Below are 22,277 nucleotides of genomic sequence, written 5' to 3'. Positions count from 1 at the left end.
CCAAAGTGAAATCCCATTAGATATAAATGTATTCATTTATATATAGGACAATCTTAACATAAAAACTGGAACAGTCATGAGAAGCCACCGATTATTAGGTCAGTGTATCCAGGATACGCAACAGCAAAGCCTGTCGCCGGGAGAAGTGTAGTAGTTGGAATATACCTACATAAAACATATAATATAATACATCTAGAACGACAACACAGAAGGTGGCGATGGTCTCGTGACCTGTAAACGATGATGAAGGGATACGTGGGTACTACTAAACGTCATTGCGCACAAAACTCGTATAAACATCTGTTACTGTTTATCAACAAAGATACATAAATATGTTGTACTCTTTCTAAAGTATATAATATACAAATAAAATAAAATGAAATAGTATAATTTTCAAAGATGTTTATAAAAATGAGATAGTTATATATTGTATGTACCTACCATGGGTAATGATTTCCAGAATTCTATATAGGACACGCTTAAAAGTCGGTGACCTAGTTTTGTGACGATGAACAAGGGAAGTGTTATATCCGCGAACATACTACAAAAATATTCTAGTGATTCGATTATGCATATATTGTTTAAATAACAGCTGAGCTTTATCTTGGTACTCGTGTACAGAGGTATACATTGTCCTATAATTGGTTCAGGCGACGCACGCGAAAAATCCGAGCAAGTTAAACATATCATCCTATCTACCGTTTTGCACTAAGGCTCGATCCCAAAGCCCCACAAATAAGGCTATGTATGACCCAAAATTGAACTAATATCGGGGAAACTTTTGACATGCCATCGTGAAATATCGACAGGTATACAACCACTTTGGACCAAATTTCATCAACCAACCTTCATAAAATTCACGATTTTCAGAATTAAGTTTGAAGGTAGTAAATGGGTTCATCGCTACCTATCTGTCATTTTGCGATGGTCATGTCGAAAAAGATTCGTCTGAATGGGGATACGAAATCGTAATCTTGGTGCAAAACGACAGATAGGATGACACCCTTGACTGGTATTAAAATCACCACAAGAGTAATATCGCTTGAATTTTTCCCATGTATCTCCCGAAATTTTTGTCTTATATATCTTATCTGTACTAAAAATTAATAAATCAGGTTACTTAATTGAATTAATTACATCTATGAAGGTCCATGACTGACTGTATCAACCAGCTTAAAAAAGGGAAATTTGATTTGTAGCAAATAAATGATATATCAACTGAATGAAATACGCTGAACTTTAGACCTTACATAATACAAACTATCATAGAATTTATCGAATATAATATCGAATATCCAATCGAATAGAAGGCTATTTCTCGATAGTACCTAAGAATTCGAAGACGTTTCAATATAATTCATTGATTTTTAAATTTCTTTTTAGACGAAAACATTATATTTTTAATATTTATGAAAAAAATGGTCTGGAAATAAATTGTATTAAATTTTTTCTAGTTTAATTTTTTGTATGTTTTTTCCTCGTAAAATGACTCTTAAAGTAGATATCGTCAAAAAACTGCTTTTCGTCGCCATTTTTCCAATATGGCGGCGCAAGCGGCAAGGATACGAGATAGCAAAGTGGAAATTCGAAAAAAGTACCTCAAAATCTATAAAATCACTAATTTTCAAAACTCTCAGTAAACTTAATTCCACGCGTGTCCTGTAGTACTGATCAAAGAACTGTTATTGATCAGCATCCTCGTAGAACAAGTGGAAGAAAAGATGTCCTAGCCGATTAAATAAGCGTTGGAAGGCGTTATAGTCAGTTACCCTGAACAGAAAAACTTTGTCTATAAAACTAGTAGTTTTTTCAATTTTTTCAATTTCCAAAATGAATTGTGAAAATGCCCATAGCTATAATCGGTGACTGAATTCAAAGGTATATTATGATCCTGTACCATGAGTCACAATATATTTAGTTTCTATAAATTTTGTATAAAAAAAAATGTTTATGGTTAAGACGATACAATTTCTATTGTTAAGTTTTGAGTGCCTTTAAAAAATATATAAATGCCAATCTCCCTACATGAATGAAAGGTAACTGTAAAACTTTAAACGCTTAAATGAATATTAGGTATTTAACAAATACAAATTTTGATTTTCACAGTTACCGCCTATCAGATTAGTGATTAATTTTACGCCATTTTGGAAAATAAAATACTACATATTTTATATTGTATGGGCATGAAAAATGTAAAATATTTACTTAATATTAGTTACTAAGGAAGAAAAAAATTTTTTTGGTTTTCTTATGACATTGAAATAAAAGTCGTATGGTATTTTTCATTTCAAAAATATTAAACAATTAATATTAAAATATTAAGTAAATAATAATATCTAGGGAACGTGTCTTACCTAGAATCAGTGCTTTTGAAGCCATGCATAAATATTACAATTGAAATTGTCGCTGATTATATCACTGTCATTCCTCTTCCAACCAACACTATGAATTTTTGTAAAATTTAAATAGTAAAATATTACCCATAACAAATGAAAACACACAATTGACTGAGTTAATTGTTAAAATACTCTGGAAATAAAATTGGAAAAGTTTCAAAAACAACACAATTATGACGGCCTTCCGGTCGCCATTTGTTTAAAATTCGAAAATTTTCGAAATTATTTTCTAGAATTCGCTTTTCGAAAATCTTTGACAAGAACACTAGTTGAACCATCAGCAAACTCTCTATCTTTTATAGTTTTGGAGAAAATGTACACCAAAATTTGTTCTAAATTGCGCCCTCACGGGTAATCAGAGATGTTCAAACAATTTTTTTATTTTTTTATAAGGGCCTTAGACCTAATTCGCCTTGTTTCTCATTTCAATTCGATATCTTTTTTCGTTTTTGAGTTATCGTGTTTACATACGGACAGACAACCGGAAATGGACTTTTTAGGTGATTTTATGAGCACCTATACCAAAATTTTGTTCTTAGCATCAATATTTTTAAGCGTGACAAACTTGGGTCTAAACTTAGTATACCATAATATATATACAGGATATAAAAACGTCTGAACCATAGTACATGATGTGTGACCACGGTACAACATCATAATGTACCACAGTTCACACCCTAAGTACCTATAATCACCGCCCCTCCACCAAATGTACCTGCAGGTGCTCTTTTCTGTAATCTTTACAGTTCCCTCTAGGGAACAGCGTTTAATAACGTACCACTACCCTGAGCGTTCAGCAACATCTTTAAATGATTTTTTTAACGACTCGTGGTGTTTGAAACTTCTTTTTCCTTTTAATTATCAGTTACCTATACTTGGAAACGCATAAAACGCAAGAATACAAGTGTAAAAAATGCATAAATATTACCATGAATAAATGGTACATTCAAGGTAAATCAGGCTGTTCGATTCAAGGTACATCACTTTGAGTATTTGTAGCTTTACCTCCACGAAATTTAACGTTATGTTTAAATCTAGAATATGGTATGTAGGTACCTCTACTATCAACCATTGCAAACGCAGTATAATAACTTACTCACCAATAACCAATGATTTACGTTGAATGTAATTACAAGTGAAATTTACGAAATAAAAAAAATTCCCAACAGTTTTTCGGGTACGGAACCCTAAACTCACACTTGAAACATATGTAAGAACACTCTCCACTAAATTACATTTTTTCTTAAAACCTTTTACAAACTGAGCTGATTTTGATCATCCAATTTTTTAGTTTTTTCAAGTACGGAATCCTAAACTCGTATTTGAAACATAGATAAGGGCACTCGGTTCAAAATTAAAATCGGTTCATCCATTTAGACGCTACAGACAGGCAGGCAAACAGACACACACACATAGCGATCAAACTTATAACACTCCTTTTTGTTAGTTCGGGGGTTAGTAAAACAATACGCAATAAGCAGGTTATAGACAGTCAGAGGAATCAAAATTTTTATAAATAAGTCTCCACCCTACATCCATTGTCATACAATATACTCATTTGAATAAAAATACTGTCTGGTAAAACGAAACTATAGAAGTTTTTCCGAGAGACTACAGAAGTTTTAAGGTACTACATCTTACCCAACTATGAAAATCAATTAATTTAGTTGATAATACTATATTGGAATAATAGTTATTACAGCAAAACCCCATTATGTAAAATCAGCTGAAACTGAGATTATCAAAATTATATAATCGTTCCAACGGTTCAATGGTTCCGAATTTATAAGAAATTAATCAATTAGAAAACTAGATAAAATCATGGACGTAGTCTTGATTTCATCAATGATTCCTCATATAGAGGCCAGTTGATCAATCAAAAGGAGCTTTTTTAAACCACGCGAACTAAAAAAAGGCTGTTAGAAGTTTGACCGCTAAGTGTGTGTGTCTGTCTATCTGTCTGTGGCCTAAACAGGTGAACCGATTTTTATTTTTTTGTTTCGTTTGAACGTTAATTTAATGGATAGTGTTAGCTATGCTTCAAATACGAGTTTAGAGTTCCGTACCCGGAACAACTAAAAAATAAGCAAAGATCTTCAAGATCGATTCAGTTTGGAGCAGGAATGCTCCAAGGAAAAAGGTAACTCAACAGAGGGTGTTCTTAGATATGTTTCAAGTGAAAAATTTATAGGGGATTTTTAAATTTTGTAAATTTCAATTATTAAGTGTTGTAAGTATTTAAGGCATTTTACGCTACAAATAAAAAGCTGAAGCTTTTGTAAACAACAATAAATCACAATTATATTAGCAAAAATAATAAAAATAATTGCTCAATTTCTTGCTTCTGCTTAAGGTGAGGGTAAAAAGTATGTTTATAGATTGAGGGAAAATTTCAGGTTTTAGCGTGTTTATCATATCGAAAGGTTAAAAAATCGCGTCGGGGGCTAAAAAATCAATCACAAGTGACATATATAGACACTTAGTCAACCCTGGCGAGTTTTAACTTTCATCCGAATATCAAATTGTACGAGGTTCTACCTGTATATTATTGTAATAAAAATTTCAATGTCAATGTCAAAAAAATTTATGACCAGTCAAATTTCAATATAATCACAAAACCAAAAATTAAACGTACATTCATATCAATTGCAATTTTCAAAACATGTAAACATACAGAGTATTATTTTTAAGTTTCCACCCATTTCGAAAACGGAACGGAAATTCTAAAAAACGAAAACATGTACTTACCGGCTCATTTATAGGAGGAATGAAAATACAGTTATTATTTTTTTATTACGATCTTCATGGTCAAACAGGGGTAAACTTTGTTTTTTGTAACTAAATATTTTTATTCCCTATCTAAGTATAACAGAGAGGCTCAAAAAGGTCAATTTTCGAGTGGAAATTTTGTTGTTTAAAAATTCGTTTGTATATATAGATTCTAAAAAACAAACAAAAATCCAAGACAAAATTTCAGGGAAAATATGGTCGCCATTTTATGATACATGAATCTTTTTGTCTATTTAATTAACCACTGATAATCAACACTGTCTATACAGGATTTTACACCAATAAACTCAGTAAATCTTTATTTACACTTGTTTGTAGCAAATTCTTGTTCTTCTGTGCCAAAAAAGCAATTTTTAGTACCGGATCTCAGGTATTTAGATTTAAAAGTTTTCACCAAAATAACATTTTTTCCATATAATATTCTTAAAACGTTAGCCTTTAAAACTACAAAATCAGGTGCCCAAATTGTAGTTTAGGAAAAAAAATTAGTACTGTATTTTCCTTTCACCCGTTTCGCGTTTTTTGATTTTGTATTCTTTTTCGAAATACAAAGGTGGATACTTTTAAAAATATCACCCTGTATATATTAAACCAATTAAAAATTCAGCTGTAATAACAATTAGTGTTTTTTCAAGATCATTGGAATTGGAATTTTCGTGTAGGCATTTTTCTCATAATGGTCCAGGAGTTGAACGAGAAAAATACATGCGAGTTTGCTACGCTGAGATTTAAATACCAATTTAAGATATCATGCTATCTGCTGTTTTGCAACAAGATTTGATTTCGTAGCTCCAATTAGGGAGATTGAAATAATTTTAGTGAAGCTTTTCCAACATTCGACATCGCGAAATATGAACAGATAAATTCTTCAAAAAGAGGGGAGATATACGCCATCAAATTTTTTCCAAAAAATCATCAAAAAGTGGGAGAAATTGGTTGTAGTTGCATAGGATCCATTACAGAAACCATTCTAGTCTCATATTGGAGCAAATTTAGCCAACTTTAAAAACATCTTGAAAAGGTACTTCAAAAACTAATCCTTTAGGATTATAATCGACAAAATCTGAAAAAAACCGAAATTTTCACAGTTTTTTCGATTTTTGACAAAGTTGCGTTCGGCGCTCGAGGTCACAAATTTGGGTTATTTGTTGGATCAACATCATAAACAAGTCTGCTAAATAAAAATCAGAACTACGGGATTTGACGTTAGCTCTGATGTATAAACTTACGTTGATAAACTTTAAAAGACTTTAGCTCGGAAATTAATGGGTCTACAGAATTCATTCTAGTATCATATTGAAGCAAATTTAGTCTAAGTACCTGTAATGTATAAAGTTACTGGATTAAAGTACCTAAATCAAATTTTGAATAACAATTTTTTCTATTGCACTGTTTTGATCAAGTTGTTTGTGGAGATAATGCGGAAGTGAATTTCTGTTGAAATTAGACATTTCAACAGAAATTCATTTAATTTAGTTCATACTTATTGAGCTAAAATATAGCCATAATTAATTAGAACGACTAATTCGAAACAAGAGAACACTCTGAAGTATTGTGTCGAAATTTTTAAGTGGTCGAACAAAAATCACTAAAACGTTACTACATCAAAAAAATAACTGAAACTATCAAAAACCAAATTGGATCGGCACAAATCAAATGAAATAATCTGATCACATTATTGCTTATAAATTAAAGAAAGATAATTCTAAGGCTTTTTTTTAACAGTTTTCGAAATAAGCTTTAGGGATAAAGCTTGATGGTAGAGTACTGTATTGAAGTTACACAAAAAGCTATTTTTGATTGTGTAACATGCTCCTAGAAATGTAACAAAAAGAAAACCAAACTCGTAAAATAAAGCCGGTTTTACTTTATTTAAATCTATTTGATCTCAGCCATAAAATTTTTTTAATTAATTTCTAGAAATAAATGATAGTGATTTGTGGGCACTTAATTTTTCGAGTACCATATAAATATCCTAGTTCCGATATACCGTAGACAATGTTAGTTAGTTGTTAGTAAAAGGAAAAAATCTGTAGTTTACCATCAATTCGGAACGAAATTCAAGGAAAAAAACGCATGAGAAGGTTCAATCAGAATTATCTTAGAAATACATTGAAAAATTGTTGCATGAAAAACACTCTCAAAAAATATAAACGAATATTTCGTAGATGTAATTAATTTTTAATTTTAATTATATCATTAAAATTTTACCGTCTAATTATAATAATAGCATGTTTAGCACGTGTATGCATTAGTAAACGTATAATGGTAAAAATTTTAAAATTTATGTATATAAAAATATAAAACCAATCAGATTAAATAGAAATAAATGTAAATAAAAAAAATGTTAAATAATAGGTATATGTTATAAATACATTTATATATTTAAATTAGACCTAAAATTTGATAAACAATTCGAATATATTCGAAAAATATTGTTTAAATGTTCAGAAATTTAATTATAAAAGAATACCAAAAAACAATGGCATGAAAATCCGAGTAATATTTTTAGAACATCAATTGATGAAAAAAAAAAATCTTAAAATAAAAAATAGTTTCAAAATATTGCATTTATCAATAAATTGTGAAGGAATAAAGTTTAAAATCAAAACTATTTTGCACATACAAAAAAATAATAATAAAAAGTTTTCAATAAAAGAATGCAGGTAAATTTTTGGATTCCATTTCCTAACCTTAGTAATAATGATATTATAAAAATGTCACTTACTGATAAAACTGTTTCCAAAAATCTACGAAATGTATTTTGTATTAAATGAGAAATAAGCACAACACAAATTAATTGTAAAAACATTAAAAATTTATCATTTTGTCACAGAACCACATTCAGGTAGCCATATCTCACACAAAGGGTTAGAAAACGTTTTTTTTTTTTATATATCTCTATATATACAATAATATTTTCCTAATGTGAAAAATGAAAATTATAAACAGCTTATCGATTTATATAAACGAACCAAATCATTATATGGCACTACTAATGTTTACTTTTAATGTTCTTTTTGTATATTTTTTTAATAAATTTGTATTTTTTTTAAATGTTTTATTTCATTTAAACATTCACAACACTATGATACTAAACTTGTGTGTGGTTCCCAAATTGTGTTTTCATATTAAAATTCCCATAGCGCAGTAGTTCTAAATCTATTAACTAGATGCAGAAACCTACCTGAGATCGACAATATGTATCAGTGTGACATCTATACCATATTTTTTGCACGCTTATTAAGGGTGCACTTCTAGAATACTTTTGTATAAAGAATTTTGCAAAAAAAAGATAACTGAATTTTACAATTTTGAATTTATATATGTATAATTTTACAATTTGTATACGTAATATTGTAATTTCCGTTAAATTGTAAATGGGTTTAAAAAACCACTTCAACCAGGGCAAATTTAACATCTACCAATGAAAATCAACTCATTGCGTTATATGTTTAGTTGGTCTGCGTCGAGTTAGCACAAGTTGGAGTGGTTTTTGGCCTTTTTTTGGAAGATAAATTTATGACTTTACTAGTTAGTTTACAATTTGACGGAAATTACAGTATTACGGTGACATATATATAATTTTTTTTATAAATATGACTCTTTTCAAACTAAAAACCTTTTTCACACTTCCGTGAGGAAAGTGTCAACTTTTGTTCCGTTGTGCAATACGAACAAGACATACTTTACTTTTGCTCCCTACATGTGTTGTAATATACTATTTAAATATTTAATTCATTGTGTTACGAAAATGTGACAGGTTGGGCAAAGTCGATTTGACTTCCCTTGCCTTGACAGTTTTTTTCTCTATTATAAATATTAAGTCTGTGTACCTAGCAACTTTGGAGACTTATGTTTGAAAATGTTTAAAATTTAGGCATGAAATTGCTGATCTATTCTGAACAATTCACAATACTCGTATAGCGAATTATTAAACAAACAAAAATTCGAAATGAATGTGTTTTTGATTTAGCTGCAATACACCCTTAATATTATACAGATGAGCCCATAATATAAAATTATACTACTTCTGACATCTATGTATATTTTTTCGAAGTGGATAAAGCTTACAATTTTTTAATTTTTAATTAATAATAATTTTTATGTAATTAAAATTTATAAAATAAAATTTAATGTTTACATAAATCTGTAAAAGTTTACTAATTAAAAAAAAAATCTTTTACATTAAAACTTACAGCCTGGTTTAAAAATAGCTTAACATTTATGCCTACACAATGTTTACCAACAGAATGGGTAAACGCTTACACTTTGTGTAGTATATGTCATTCTCTAGAAATCTGAATTTAAAAATATATTATTTATAAATGAAAATAGAATTATAGTTTCATAAAATGGAACAAGTAGGTACAGTTGAAGAAAATTCAGAAACAAATACAAAACAACCTCTAAAGAACAATAAAACAGGATCTAGTGATGAAAAAGCTCCAGACAGTTCAGAAAATCATGGTACTACCGGCAAAAATAGAAATACTAGTTGGAATAAAGGAAAAAAACGAAAAAAAGGCCCTAAAGATAGTACAGCACCGAAACAACCTTTAACTGGTAAATATTGAAAATAAATTAAAATTTTGATGTATTATTTCATATCTCTTATTGATTTCCTAGGATATGTGCGGTATCTAAATGATCGCCGTGAAGTTTTGAGAGCTGAAAATCCTACATTACAATTTGCCGAGATAACAAAGATTTTAGCAAATGAGTGGAGTAATTTACCAATGTCCAAAAAACAGCAATATTTAGATGCAGCTGATAAAGATAAAGAACGGTATAATCGTGAGTTAGATGCTTATAAACAAACGGATGCATATAAAGAATTCACCAAATCTCAGCAGTTAGAAAAGAAGTTGAAATTGGAAAATGCTCAGAAGAAAGAAATAGAAACGGTACGAAATTTAAACATATATCTTTCTTTAATTTATAAGGTGTTATAAATCCAGATTAAGATCCTATTGTCTAAAAGCTCTTGAACTCTTTAGAACACCCTCAAAAATCGAAGTAATTTCGGCAATAATAAAAAAATGAATGATCTTATATCCCTTCTTTTTTTTTCCCAAATTGTCAGACTTATGAAATTTAAAAACAATTGCGAGCCTTTGACAAAAAATCTCTGAACTGAACTGAAAATGATTTTTATTCAAATCGGACACAAAAAAATTCCTCTTGGTATACCACCCTTCATGTACGATTTTAGTCAATATCTCAAAAATTACTCGTTCATGCGTCAAAGAAACTAAATTTTTGTTACAAAATCCGTCACTGTTTTTGTATTTTCTGGGTCAAAATCTTTCTAAAATATGATTTTATTCAAATCGGAGACAAACGAAAGTTGTATTTTTTCTTAGAATCTAAAATTTTTTTTAGAATTCAAATAATCAAGTTCATGGTGTGAAAAAAGAAAAAGAACAAAAAGAAGTAAAAGATAAATCAATCAGAGATGATCGAACATTTGCTCAAAATGAAAAGGATGGAGAGTTTACGAATTTTGATATACCAATATTTACTGAAGAGTTTTTGGATCATAATAAAAATCGTGAAGCTGAATTAAGACAGTTAAGAAAATCGAATACGGATTATGAACAACAGAATGCAGTTTTACAAAAGCATATTGAACATATGAAATCGGCTATAGAAAAATTAGAATCGGAAACTTCACAACAGCGTAATCATAATGTTGCGTTACAAAAACATTTGGATCATCTACGATCAACGCTTACGAGTGCATTCTCCACAGTAAAATTACCAGGTATTTGGTTAATTAAATGGCATGTAAATAGATTTAACAGTTAATACGTACAGTTAAGTTTATCGGGTTAATATTTTCCAAACGAATGTTTGTGTTTAACAGATGAGAAATATTTTTTAAAATTAATTATTAATATTTTGCAATGGCCATGCATTTATCACTTAAAATATATCATTTTTAGTTTTAAAACTGAAAGGCTTACATAAAGAATTCTGAATGAAAAAACTGTCTCTTTGTCCATTTCGCTTAGTATTGTTTCATGTTGTCTGCATGAAAATAGGGTAATCTAAATAAACTACTTATGAAGTTTCAACTCATTTAAAATCTGTGAGACCCAATTTCTCTTTTATATTAAACCTTATAAAGTGTTTTCCACTAAGAATAAGAGAATTTCAAACTTAACAAGATGAGCTTTATAATGTTAGCAAAAATTATGTAACATAACATATATACTATTGAGTAAATCAGAGGTAGATTGTCAATAAGGTACGTTCTTATTTAACAACGATAGCTAGCTCGAGTCGGAGAACTGTACCGAACAACCAACACAATTTTACAGGTTCTAAAAAATAAAGAACTTGAAACTAAAGAACTAAAAAAAAGTCTTTATTGATAAGATTTTTTGACGGGCGCAAATTTTCTTTATCTGCCTTTGAAGTAACTTACCGTGTATTTTCATCACATTTCAACGGCCTGGGTCGACTATCCAATTTTTGTAAACAAATTTTTAATCAACTGACCTAGTATATAATAATCAGACAAAATGGGGACGTCATTATAACGTTAGATTTGATCCAGAGCCTTTTGAAGTACCTTAATACAATTAATGCCCTTGATGATACCGAATATAAAAAATTGTACTTTTCGCATAAGCACTGACCGGCAAAGCTGCGATTATCATTAGATTGATATTATATACCACACAAAACGGTATAAAATATTCTTTCAAATTACATATTTTTATTATGAATATACATGATACTTTTAATAGCTTTTGCTATCTTACATTATACCACTTAACAACATATGAGGGTTAAACATTACCCTTCAATGAAACGAGAAATTACTCAAAATCCGAGAATCGAACCTGGAAACTTTAGATATTTGGTCTAGGACATAACCAACTACTTATTTTATCAAAAATTTTTAATGATCTCATACAAAATTTGTTTAAATTTAAAATTCGAGCTCTTTTATTAGAAAATCCTTTATATTTACATATGTATTTTAGGTACAAAAGAAGTTGCAACAATACAAACAATCGATACATACATTGGAAGCTTACATAGTTTACTTCTGGAAAATAACAATCATAGTTTAGTGAAAAATGTACGTGAAATAATTGCTCGATTAAATTTTGAAGGATGACAGGAAGAAGAAAATTGTACTAAAGAAACATCTCCAAAAACAACAATAGTATCTGTAAATAAAAAACGCACACGAAAAAAATAATTTTAAGAGATATTTTTTTGTACATTTTATTGTTTAATTTATTTTATAACAAAATGTAAGATTATTTCCCTCCTTTGTAAATAAGAAATAAAACAATTTGCTCTAAATATGTCTTATTTTGATTTCCGATTCGGCGGAAACTCGCTATATCGGATACTGAAATAGCGATACTGAACTAACGCTTTTTAGAAATTCTAACTACTTAACTCCTAAAATATCATAAAATAACTTGAATTTAGGCGAAAGGAATGTTAAAACAATCGAATAATATTATGAATCTCTATTTAGTATTGATGAGGTATTTTTATAAAAGCTACTATAACTTAATAAATTCAGCATAAATAATCGTTAGGTACATCCAACATTCTAAAGCAATGAAAAAAACAGCATTTTGTCTGACTGTGCGACACAAAGGAGTGGTTATGTGTTTTATCAGTATATGTATATACGTTTGTTTCCTTATGGCACTCTTGATACCAAACGCGTAAGCCGAATTTGATGATTCTTGCGTCAATCGATTTTTCTTAATCTTGCGAGTGTCACTAAAGAGGTGGCAGGAATGTAACTTCGATATGGCGACAACCAGACGCCATATTGTGCAAAGGAAAAAATTGAAGTTGGCGAACTGTGTTATTGTGCGGTGTTATTTAATAGGTATAAAATAGACAAATCATCATTAAAATCGGCTTATGCGTTTGGTTTCTAGAGCGCCATAAAAAACCAAACATACATACAGGAGCTGCAACTTATTTGATGTTAGTTAAAATAGTTTAATTCCTTACTTTAAAAAAATTATATTTAATTATAATTTATTTTACATAAGAACCCGATCACGACTTAGATATGTGCCAGTATGTTTGAGATCTTCTATTTAACATACAACATGAAATTTAAAGCAAGTATTTCTCAATGATTATTCAAAAATTCATTCAAATAACTAAATCCCTGTTTAGATTTAAATTTCACTTGGTCATCTTAATTGTGTCTATCACAGCCTTAACTGTCTCTGAATGACTAGCATAACATTTGTACTTGACTTACGTAAATAATATAGTCCAACGGATAATCATTCAAAGTTACTTTTAATATTATGATAAACGAAATTTCCATAATGTAAATATAACATTTCAATAATAAGTTTTCAATATTTTCCAATAATTAATCGAGTGTATATCGATTCATTTCGTTCCCCGGGACTATATAATACTAAATTTCTGTTGAAAGACGACCTAAGAACACCGAATGGAGAATTGGCCACTAGTTCAAAAACTGACCAATATATGCAGTAAATTCGATTTGGTTTTTTTTGTTTGAGGATTTACCAGTGGAATTTCGCAACTCAGCATTATACTTACCTACCTGCCTGAAGTCAATACAACTAACACTTTTAAACAATCAAGCTGCCCATTACGGTTTATATTTCTCATAATGCTCAATAAGCCAATCCTTGGTTGCAATTAAAAGATCATGATTTTTTCCATTATCAGGGAAATCTATAATCCACCTAAAGGAATAACTTCTTCACTTAAAATCATCGAATTAATACTAACCCAATGATGTCGAAAGTTTTTTTTTTTTTTTTTAGTAGTACAGGAAGAGGATACAAGTATTAAATAAAAACAAAATCATATTTTTTTTATTCATCTTTAACATTAAAAAATGCACACATAACAAAATGTGTTTCTTTTATAATCTATTATCTAAAATGAGATATATATATATATCAGTCTTAATACAAACAACAATGAAATTAGTTTCACTTATGACAATTTTCAAAATAAATATTATATTTTCACCAAAAGATAAATAGAATATATTATTTATATTATCAATATCTTATAAATTGAATAAATATTTTTGTCTTATTATGTTGACTAAATTTTCCGAAATCATTCGAAATATTTTAATATTTTTTAGAAATATTTTGATACAATTTTAAAATTAAAAAAATAATTTTCTCTAAGGAAGACGATCGAATTACGTTTATATTTTACAAAGACCATCAAATAAGTATCATTAGGCATCAAAGGAAAGAAAATTGTCATTTAAAAAAATGTCCAATCTCATTTCGTAAAAAACATTGTTTAATAATTTAATAATAGGTGAGATAATTTCAATTTAATTTACAGTTTAAAATGAGTTTATTGAAGTTCAAAATTAAATTGTTGTGCCCAATCAAATGGCAAACAGTAATCTACTCTGGTAACTAGCCGTCAATCATACGATATGGATCTCGTTTCCGTTAGACCCTCAAAGGGGTCCAAGCATTATTAAAAATATTGCACGAAGATTCGATGCAAAAGGTTGTATTGCAAAATTCCATTATCCATTTATTATCTTTCAAATTGCGCAAATATTATCCATAGGCTTAATTAAATTTTATTGAAACTAGTTTCAAGGTGACAGTTGTACGTAAAAATATTGCGAAATTTAGGAACAAGGTTTGTTCCTAAATATATGCCGTCATGCTACTCATCACGGGTTTTTTTTATCATTTCTTTATACTTAAAAAAAAAAAGGCATATATAAAATGTAATGGGCAGCATGACGGTTGATATTTCGGAATAGATCCATTCACACAACGCGTTATATCTATTCTTTAGTCATTTCTGCAGAACAGAACATCTGTATAAAGTTACCTAGACTTCAGGATTTATCATAATTTGTTTAATGATTATCGAACAAATTTTTTAATTACTTTTTGCGAAATACATATTTCGAAAGTTTACATTGGGTGTAATAATTTGTATTAAGTATATTCATATAGCATCAGAAAAACCTCATTTTCTACACTATTTGTACAAACCACAATTTTGTTTATTAATATAGAATATTGCGCGGGTTGATAAATTACCCAAACTAAAATTTTCTAATCAAATTCGTCCACCGTACAAATTCTGTTCGACTTGTGTTTATTCAAATTTAATAGAAGATGTAGGTGAAACATTTTATTGCATTCTGTAGCAATGAAGAATAAATAATTAATAAAATATTATATTTCTATATCCAATGATTTCAGATTAAGATGGTAGAGAATTCAAATCTCTAAATCTTTACAAAGGTGCTCACAGTGTACACAGCAGACTTTAATGTTTATAAATATTTCTACCGAAAGAATCGAAGTCATGATTTGGATAAAATTAATGCAAACTAGCAAAGAGTTTAGTAGTTACCATCTCGATAAAGTAATTTGATCAATTTCACTCAAATTCGAGAAGGCCCTGGTAAATAATCAAGATTGGCATAACTAATATTTTGACAAAATTTATATATAACCCGATACACGAAGCAAGTAGATTAATGCACATTGCTTGTGCTGTTTAGAATAAAAACACGTCAAATGTAACTACCTCTGGACGCTTTGAAGGTTAGTTTAAAGTATTTAGGAAAAAGTTTTGGAATAATAAGAGTCTGATGATTTTCCAAAAGAAAATTTCTAAACATTAAACTAATAATTAATTTAGTAACTGTAGTTGCATGTAACCTTGTCACTAGCTCAAGAAGTATAGATACAATGAGTCCGAACGTAATGTTGAACGAATGATCTCATTTTACGGGATAGATAATAATAGCATCGGTACGTCCAGAATTCTTGCGAAGCCAGTGGCAGAAAAGAGAACTATCATCTGAGTTTATTATTGTGTGCAAACATTTGTACGTTCTGAATTTTTGCGCAGCCAAAGGCAAAAAAGAGAACTATGATCTGGGTTTATTATTGTGTACATGAATACCATAAAAAAGCCTATACCGTCCGGCTTCGTGCACTAGCTAGTTGCCTACGATATGATTTTAACCTTAAGAAATAATAATCGTCAAATAATAACGAACTATGATTATGGTATATTATAGACGAATAATAAAACAAAAGATTCAAAAAAATTTCAACTTCACCCAAATTTGATTTCTGCAATTTATCGACGGCGTAGATTTCCACATTTTTTGGGTTCTGGATTTAAATTTCAATAAACTTAATTTTCAAAGTCATACTAAACCAAAGAAGGGCGATAATTAACTTTGAAAAAAAAAAACTACTTTTTAATAGAGTGAAATTGAAGGAAACAACTTTGTCAGAAGGATAGACATCATAAGATCCTGAACTATTGCTTAATTTTATCCTTCAGATTAACTAGGCCATAAATACATTACATGCGAGTACTCTGATGTTTTTCTTAAGATTAAAAAAATGAGGACCATTTATAAGATACTGATTATAAAAGAACAAAATTAGTTTAAATTATCACTCAACTTATTATGAACAACAACAAAAATTGAATTCCAATATTAAATTTTGACTTTTTTTGTTATATAACTAAAAACAATACAGAAATAATTAAGAGGATGTCTTTATATTTTTTTATTAATAATCGTACCTATTCCCAGACTTTAATTTTGTAGTAAAAAAATAACAGTTATAGCACAATCTAAAAGCCTATATTATTTTATTAATATATTTTGTTTTTCATTTGTTTAATGTATGTACTACCGCTAAAAATTTTTTTTTTTTTGCTATAATAAATACATTTCCATTTATGTTTAGTATTTGTAACCATTGTGAATAAGAAATGTCTTGATCAAATTATATCAATTTTATGATTTTTTTAATGAAAAATGGCAATAGACCCTGCATAAACTTTATGGGAAAACATTTTCGACGGCCAAACTATACTCTTCAAGTTTAGAAACTCATTTTTTCGATTACAGGAAATTTATCCAACAACACGCTACACAATATTGTTCTAGGGCAAGGCCCAAGGCTTAGACAATTTGACAGTCGTTTCAGAACGACTGTAAATTTGAGAAGCTGCTGTTAAAGTCATGCAAATTTTTTATTAAACCTATCGGTTGTGTTGCAAAGAATAAATGTTTCTTTTATTTATGATATTTTACTTTAATTTATATCGTCTTTTTATTGTAAAAAAATTTTAAATTACGAAAATATTTAGATGTGCAAAATTTCTAAGAAGAGGGTAATTAATCTACTAAATCCCATATTTAAAGATACATACGTTCAACAGAATTGAAACTTCTTAAAATTTTTGCGTTTAGTTAAAATTTTCAAAATTTAAGCTTTGACTTTCAGTTATAAAAAGAGCAATAAAATTAAGAATAAAAACTTTTAAGGTGGTCATAATTCATAAAATTAATAAACGAATGAAACAGTGTAAATGCAAGCCTTCAAAGAGTAGTTTGATGATGTTACAAAACAATACATTTGATCTGCCTATTAAAGTTAAAGAGTTTTTAGTGCTTTGAAAATCATTAGCTGGGTGGTTAGAAATTTTTTCAATTTTACCTATTTATAACAATTTAAAGTTTTGGTCCATTTTTGTCACTTTAATGACAAATTTTTTAAAAAGAAAAACGGATAAAAAAGCCTGTGTTTATAATTTAGCATTATCAATGCCGTAAAAAATATTTTGTGCTACGTTTATTCAGTTAACTAAATTTTTTTTGTGAATTTCTGTTTAACACAGTAAATTACGTCCAGAAATTCTATCTGCTAGTCTTTATTTAGAGAAAAATTCCTCCTCCCGAATCCCCTAACCAAACCCGAATTCCAGAAGGAAAGAGTTTGACATTTATATAATATTTTCGATTACCGACTGGAAGGTAATTGCAATCCTTTATCCTCGAACACATTCATAAAAAAATCTAAAACAGGAACAGAATTAGATTTGAAAAGCATTTATAAAAACATGTTTTTAATATGGTAGAAAACAAACAAATGGTTACAAAAACTAATCAGCGAATTAATAGGTGATTCTACTTCGATTAGTTTAAAACATTTAAGTTATATATATATATGTTTTTTTTTTTTTTAATATTACATTATGCGATAAAACATCGACGTTTAGATATAAAAATATTGAATAAGTAATTAAGACTATAGGTCCAATTTCTAATTCTACAAATATTATTAATTTGTTGTTGATAATTGAATCGTTTTTTTTAATAAAAGATTATCTTTGTAAAACTTATTTAACATGACTGATTGAATCTACAACAAGGTGCGTCGTGATTTTAGTCCATACATCCAAAAAAATACAAAAGCTATAAAAATCTAGTTCAAATCTGGTCTTCGGAGGCATTTGATAGTCAACTCAAGTTCCTAACCCATAATAGTTAGAATATCACTCTAAATTAGAAAGATCCATTACACTGAAAAAAATCCCAAATTTTGTCTGATCCAAATTTTTATAGCTGGTATATTTTGGGATATTTTTGGTTGTACCGATTAAAATCATTCGGAGTTTGTGGATCATGTTCTGTCATAGTACAAATGATATAATTGAAGGCATGGTGTTCGAGCCTGAAAGTTCGAAACCCATTTCAAAACTTTCTACAATGAGTTTTTATATTTTGAGTTCAGATTCTTAAAGCGAAAGATTTTTATTCCCCTTATATTTTTTATTCTCCTTTCTACAATTAATTAATTAAGTTACTATTTTTAAAATGGGTGCCTTACTTTCAGACCACCTTGTGCTATTTCGATATTACCTTTGCGTAAAAATATTAAGTGTTATTAAGATCAATTCATATGACAAATAGTCTAAAAGGTAATTAATTACTGATAAATTTTATTACAAAACATTTTCCATCAACAGATTCATCAAATCTTTAAATATTTTTCTACTCGAAATAAAAACTCGAGCAAATGGAAATTTAAGAGTTCGAATATAAAAATTAAATTTTAAGATTACTTTTTTTTTTCATGTTTATTGTCAATCGATTTCGAAAATCGTGAATTACGTAATACCCTACAAAATTGTTTACAATATTCGAACTGATTTGCATGATTTAAATATGATATTTAATTTGAATTTGTTAAATTTTCTAGAGGCATAAGGCATTGATTTAGCAGAGTAAATTACACATTGATTTTGTATTCACATTCTTACTATTCAAAATTTGTTTGAATTGCATGAAACTATACATTATTGGGATCGACAATGAAATTGGAAAATATTTGGATACCAACCTAGATATTAAAATCGATTGACAACAGCTTTATTGAAATTATTAAAAAATTCTAAATACCGAGCTTCATTTTGTATATAAATGTCGTACAAAAAATTGCCTGTCAACCAGCTATAACATTGTATGTGGCGATTTAATTGTGACGAGCTTGAAACATCTTTATTAAATAAAATTCTATAAAATAGAGCATCTTTTACGACTGTCAGAAAATGTATAAATCAGCGACAAGGCTTCAATTAATGAATATGATAATTTTTGTTTTAGGCTCGATAAATGTTTCAGGCTCGTCATATTGAGACCACCTACAAAATTGCAGCCAGAAGTTAACAATTTTTTAACATTGAGAAACTCTTTAATTGAGGTACAATTTTATTCTCAGCAAAAGTTTAGTATTTGCCACTTCAAGAAATCTGCATTTAACTGCTCGAGATCATTAATCAGTTTGCTAAGGCTATGCTCACGTTTATATAGACAATGTGAAGTCCTTTTGTATATTATATAATGTTTGCGTATTTTTTATAGACACTAGTATTTCTATGCAAAACGCAAGTTTATACAATGTATATCAACACTTAAACTTGAGTTTATACACGTTTCATTCGGATCAACGTGATATATTTCCATATGGACATATAAAGTACTATGAAATGTAACTAATAGCTATGAAAATATCTCATTTTCAAATTAGAGAATGAATTATTCCAACACTTAAACGTGAATGATATGTAGTCACGCGGAAACCTTGGAAATTTGCTCTCTTACTCTAGTAAAAACTGATATAATTTTAAAATCTCTCCGATACAGATGCAAGAAACTGGGTCCACAAAAAGGTTGAATAGATCAGTTCTTTAAATAATATCCAATTTTAGAGAAATTCAAATCTATATGTGGAAAAATTTGATTTTTATTCTTAACATTTAAAATAACAAAAAAAATTATTTCTACAAAACATCTACAAATCACTTGACTAAGCTAATGATTTTCTCCTTTCAGAAATCATTGTGATGAAACTCTTCATTTCTTAAAAATTTACGTATTAAAAAAATTGAAAAATTAAAAAAAAAAAAAAACTATTTTCCCACTTGTAGATTTGAAATTCTTCAAAAAAGTATAACCTAGTATCTTGATAATGTCGGTATTGAAATATTGCCATAAATTAAATATAATTTACAAAGATAAAACTTTTGAATTTAGTATTTTTGAGCACTATGAATTTTTTTTAATTGTATGAATTTGCTAGGCTTGAAATTCAATTCTGGCGAATGACATGACGTGTATTTTATTTTATTCAAATATTAAAAGCAGACAACATTTAAATATTATCGAGCAATATAATTTAATTGCAAGATTTTCTATACTTAATACTCAGTTCTAAGTGCTCAAAATTATTTTTAATATTCATACAACTTGATTATCTTGAAACACAAAAGTACAGAATTATATTTATAATATATTTATTTTTTTTAACAGAATTATATAATGCCAAAAAATATTGGCATACGTAAAATAATCAATACTTTTTTTTTTTCAAAATAGATTAGAAATATTTTTTTTTTTGTTTATTTCGATTTATCGTGAATTTTTAAAGGTTGCCTTTGAAATTTTATTTAACAACGTTTAAGAAGTTCATAAAACGTTGGAATATTTATTAACATTGATATCACAGGCATTGTAAAAATGAGGCGAACCTCCTTACAGTTAACTGAACCTGCAAGAAAAGAAAATTAACTACGAAGTACATATGCTAAGCTGAATTTACACTTTGTAATGTAAATGCAACTTTTAAAAGCGTATATCTGGAATTAAAAATGAAAATTACTGAATGCTTTCGACCACATATACTATTAAACTGGTCCAATAAAATAAATTTTTCGAAATCGTATCGAAACTTGCGCTAGGAGCCTGTATTTTGATGCATGTTTGTATGATCTTGAAATCATTTGTAAAAATAAAATTGTTTTCAATATCGCAAAAAAATCTTCTTCAACACCTTTAGACTTGACAATAATATTTTCGATTGATCTGGCTGGCATGGGGAGCACGTATTATTTTAATTCGAAAAGGGATCAATAGATACATATTTGCCAGATCAAAAAACATCACTTTTAACGAAAACTAACTTTAGCCCATTTACTAATTTTATTGAAAAGGAAAATATACGTTTTAAATGCTTTTCCAAACCTTATTAAAGAATTAAAAAATACAGGTTTCTAGCCTTTAAGAGATCTTGTTTTATTGCACTGAAACGATGAAGTTTTAAATTGGAAAATATTAGTCGTTGTGATAAAATGGATTTACGAATAATTTATTCCCAAAATACGCTTTAAAATTTTATTAATTGGTCAATTTCAAGTAATTCAAATTAATAAATTAACTATCTCACTTTTGTCTTTATCATTAATTTCTCGATTTTTAATTTTAAGGCATGTTTATTAGAAATTGAATTTTTAAACTCATAATTTTTTTTTTTTTTTATTCAATAACATATTATGAAATAAATTTTGAATTTTTGATATTTCATTATTAAAAATGATCGCCTGATAAAAAATTCGTTTTGTTTAATTATAATTATTTTCCATTGCCTCATGAAAAAAATAAAATAATTGAAATCGAAATAAAAAAACGCAGGAAATATCAGTCAACATTCAATATTAACTTATTTTCAAAGTTAAAAAATTTAAATTCGCTTCACTTTAAAATAAATATATAGTTTGTTAAATTTTTAGTTATTATTTAGGGACAAAAATTGTATGCGCTCCGATTGTTTACAATACTAATAACATGAAAAATTAGTTCATTCTGTTCATTAGAAAAGTTCATTCTGTTTTCATAAGCGTGTTTAAATTATATTATTCTTGACTTATGATTGAATTCCTGAGCGTTTTGGATTATTT

The 22,277-nt window shown here is 28.4% G+C and overlaps 2 protein-coding genes across 3 annotated transcripts in view; one reads left to right on the top strand and one right to left on the bottom strand.

Moving 5' to 3' along the window:
- Positions 1-7,989, bottom strand: part of LOC123300022 (protein encore) — an 80,202-nt gene extending 72,213 nt beyond the window's left edge. For both annotated transcript variants that reach the window (XM_044882477.1, XM_044882478.1), the window contains exon 1: positions 7,915-7,989. The gene's annotated coding sequence lies outside the window, so the exon portion shown is untranslated. The remainder of the gene's footprint in view (positions 1-7,914) is intronic.
- Positions 7,990-9,401: 1,412 nt separating this feature from the next.
- Positions 9,402-12,469, top strand: LOC123300351 (high mobility group protein 20A). Its single transcript, XM_044882916.1, has 4 exons — positions 9,402-9,752; positions 9,816-10,093; positions 10,572-10,953; positions 12,185-12,469. Exons 1-4 carry the CDS (start codon positions 9,542-9,544, stop codon positions 12,319-12,321), a joined length of 1,008 nt encoding a protein of 335 aa, XP_044738851.1. The 5' UTR covers positions 9,402-9,541; the 3' UTR covers positions 12,322-12,469.
- Positions 12,470-22,277: the final 9,808 nt, after the last annotated feature.

Source organism: Chrysoperla carnea, chromosome 5, assembly GCF_905475395.1.
Source record: "Chrysoperla carnea chromosome 5, inChrCarn1.1, whole genome shotgun sequence".
NCBI lineage: Eukaryota > Metazoa > Arthropoda > Insecta > Neuroptera > Chrysopidae > Chrysoperla > Chrysoperla carnea.
This window is presented reverse-complemented; position numbering and strand designations above follow the sequence as displayed.

Coding starts and splice junctions, on each gene's coding strand:
- LOC123300351 (XM_044882916.1), top strand. CDS start 9,542: ATGGAACAAGTAGGTACAGTTGAAGAAAATTCAGAAACAAATACAAAA. Junction 9,753..9,815: donor ACCGAAACAACCTTTAACTG/GTAAATATTGAA, acceptor TTGATTTCCTAG/GATATGTGCGGTATCTAAAT. Junction 10,954..12,184: donor CTCCACAGTAAAATTACCAG/GTATTTGGTTAA, acceptor TATGTATTTTAG/GTACAAAAGAAGTTGCAACA.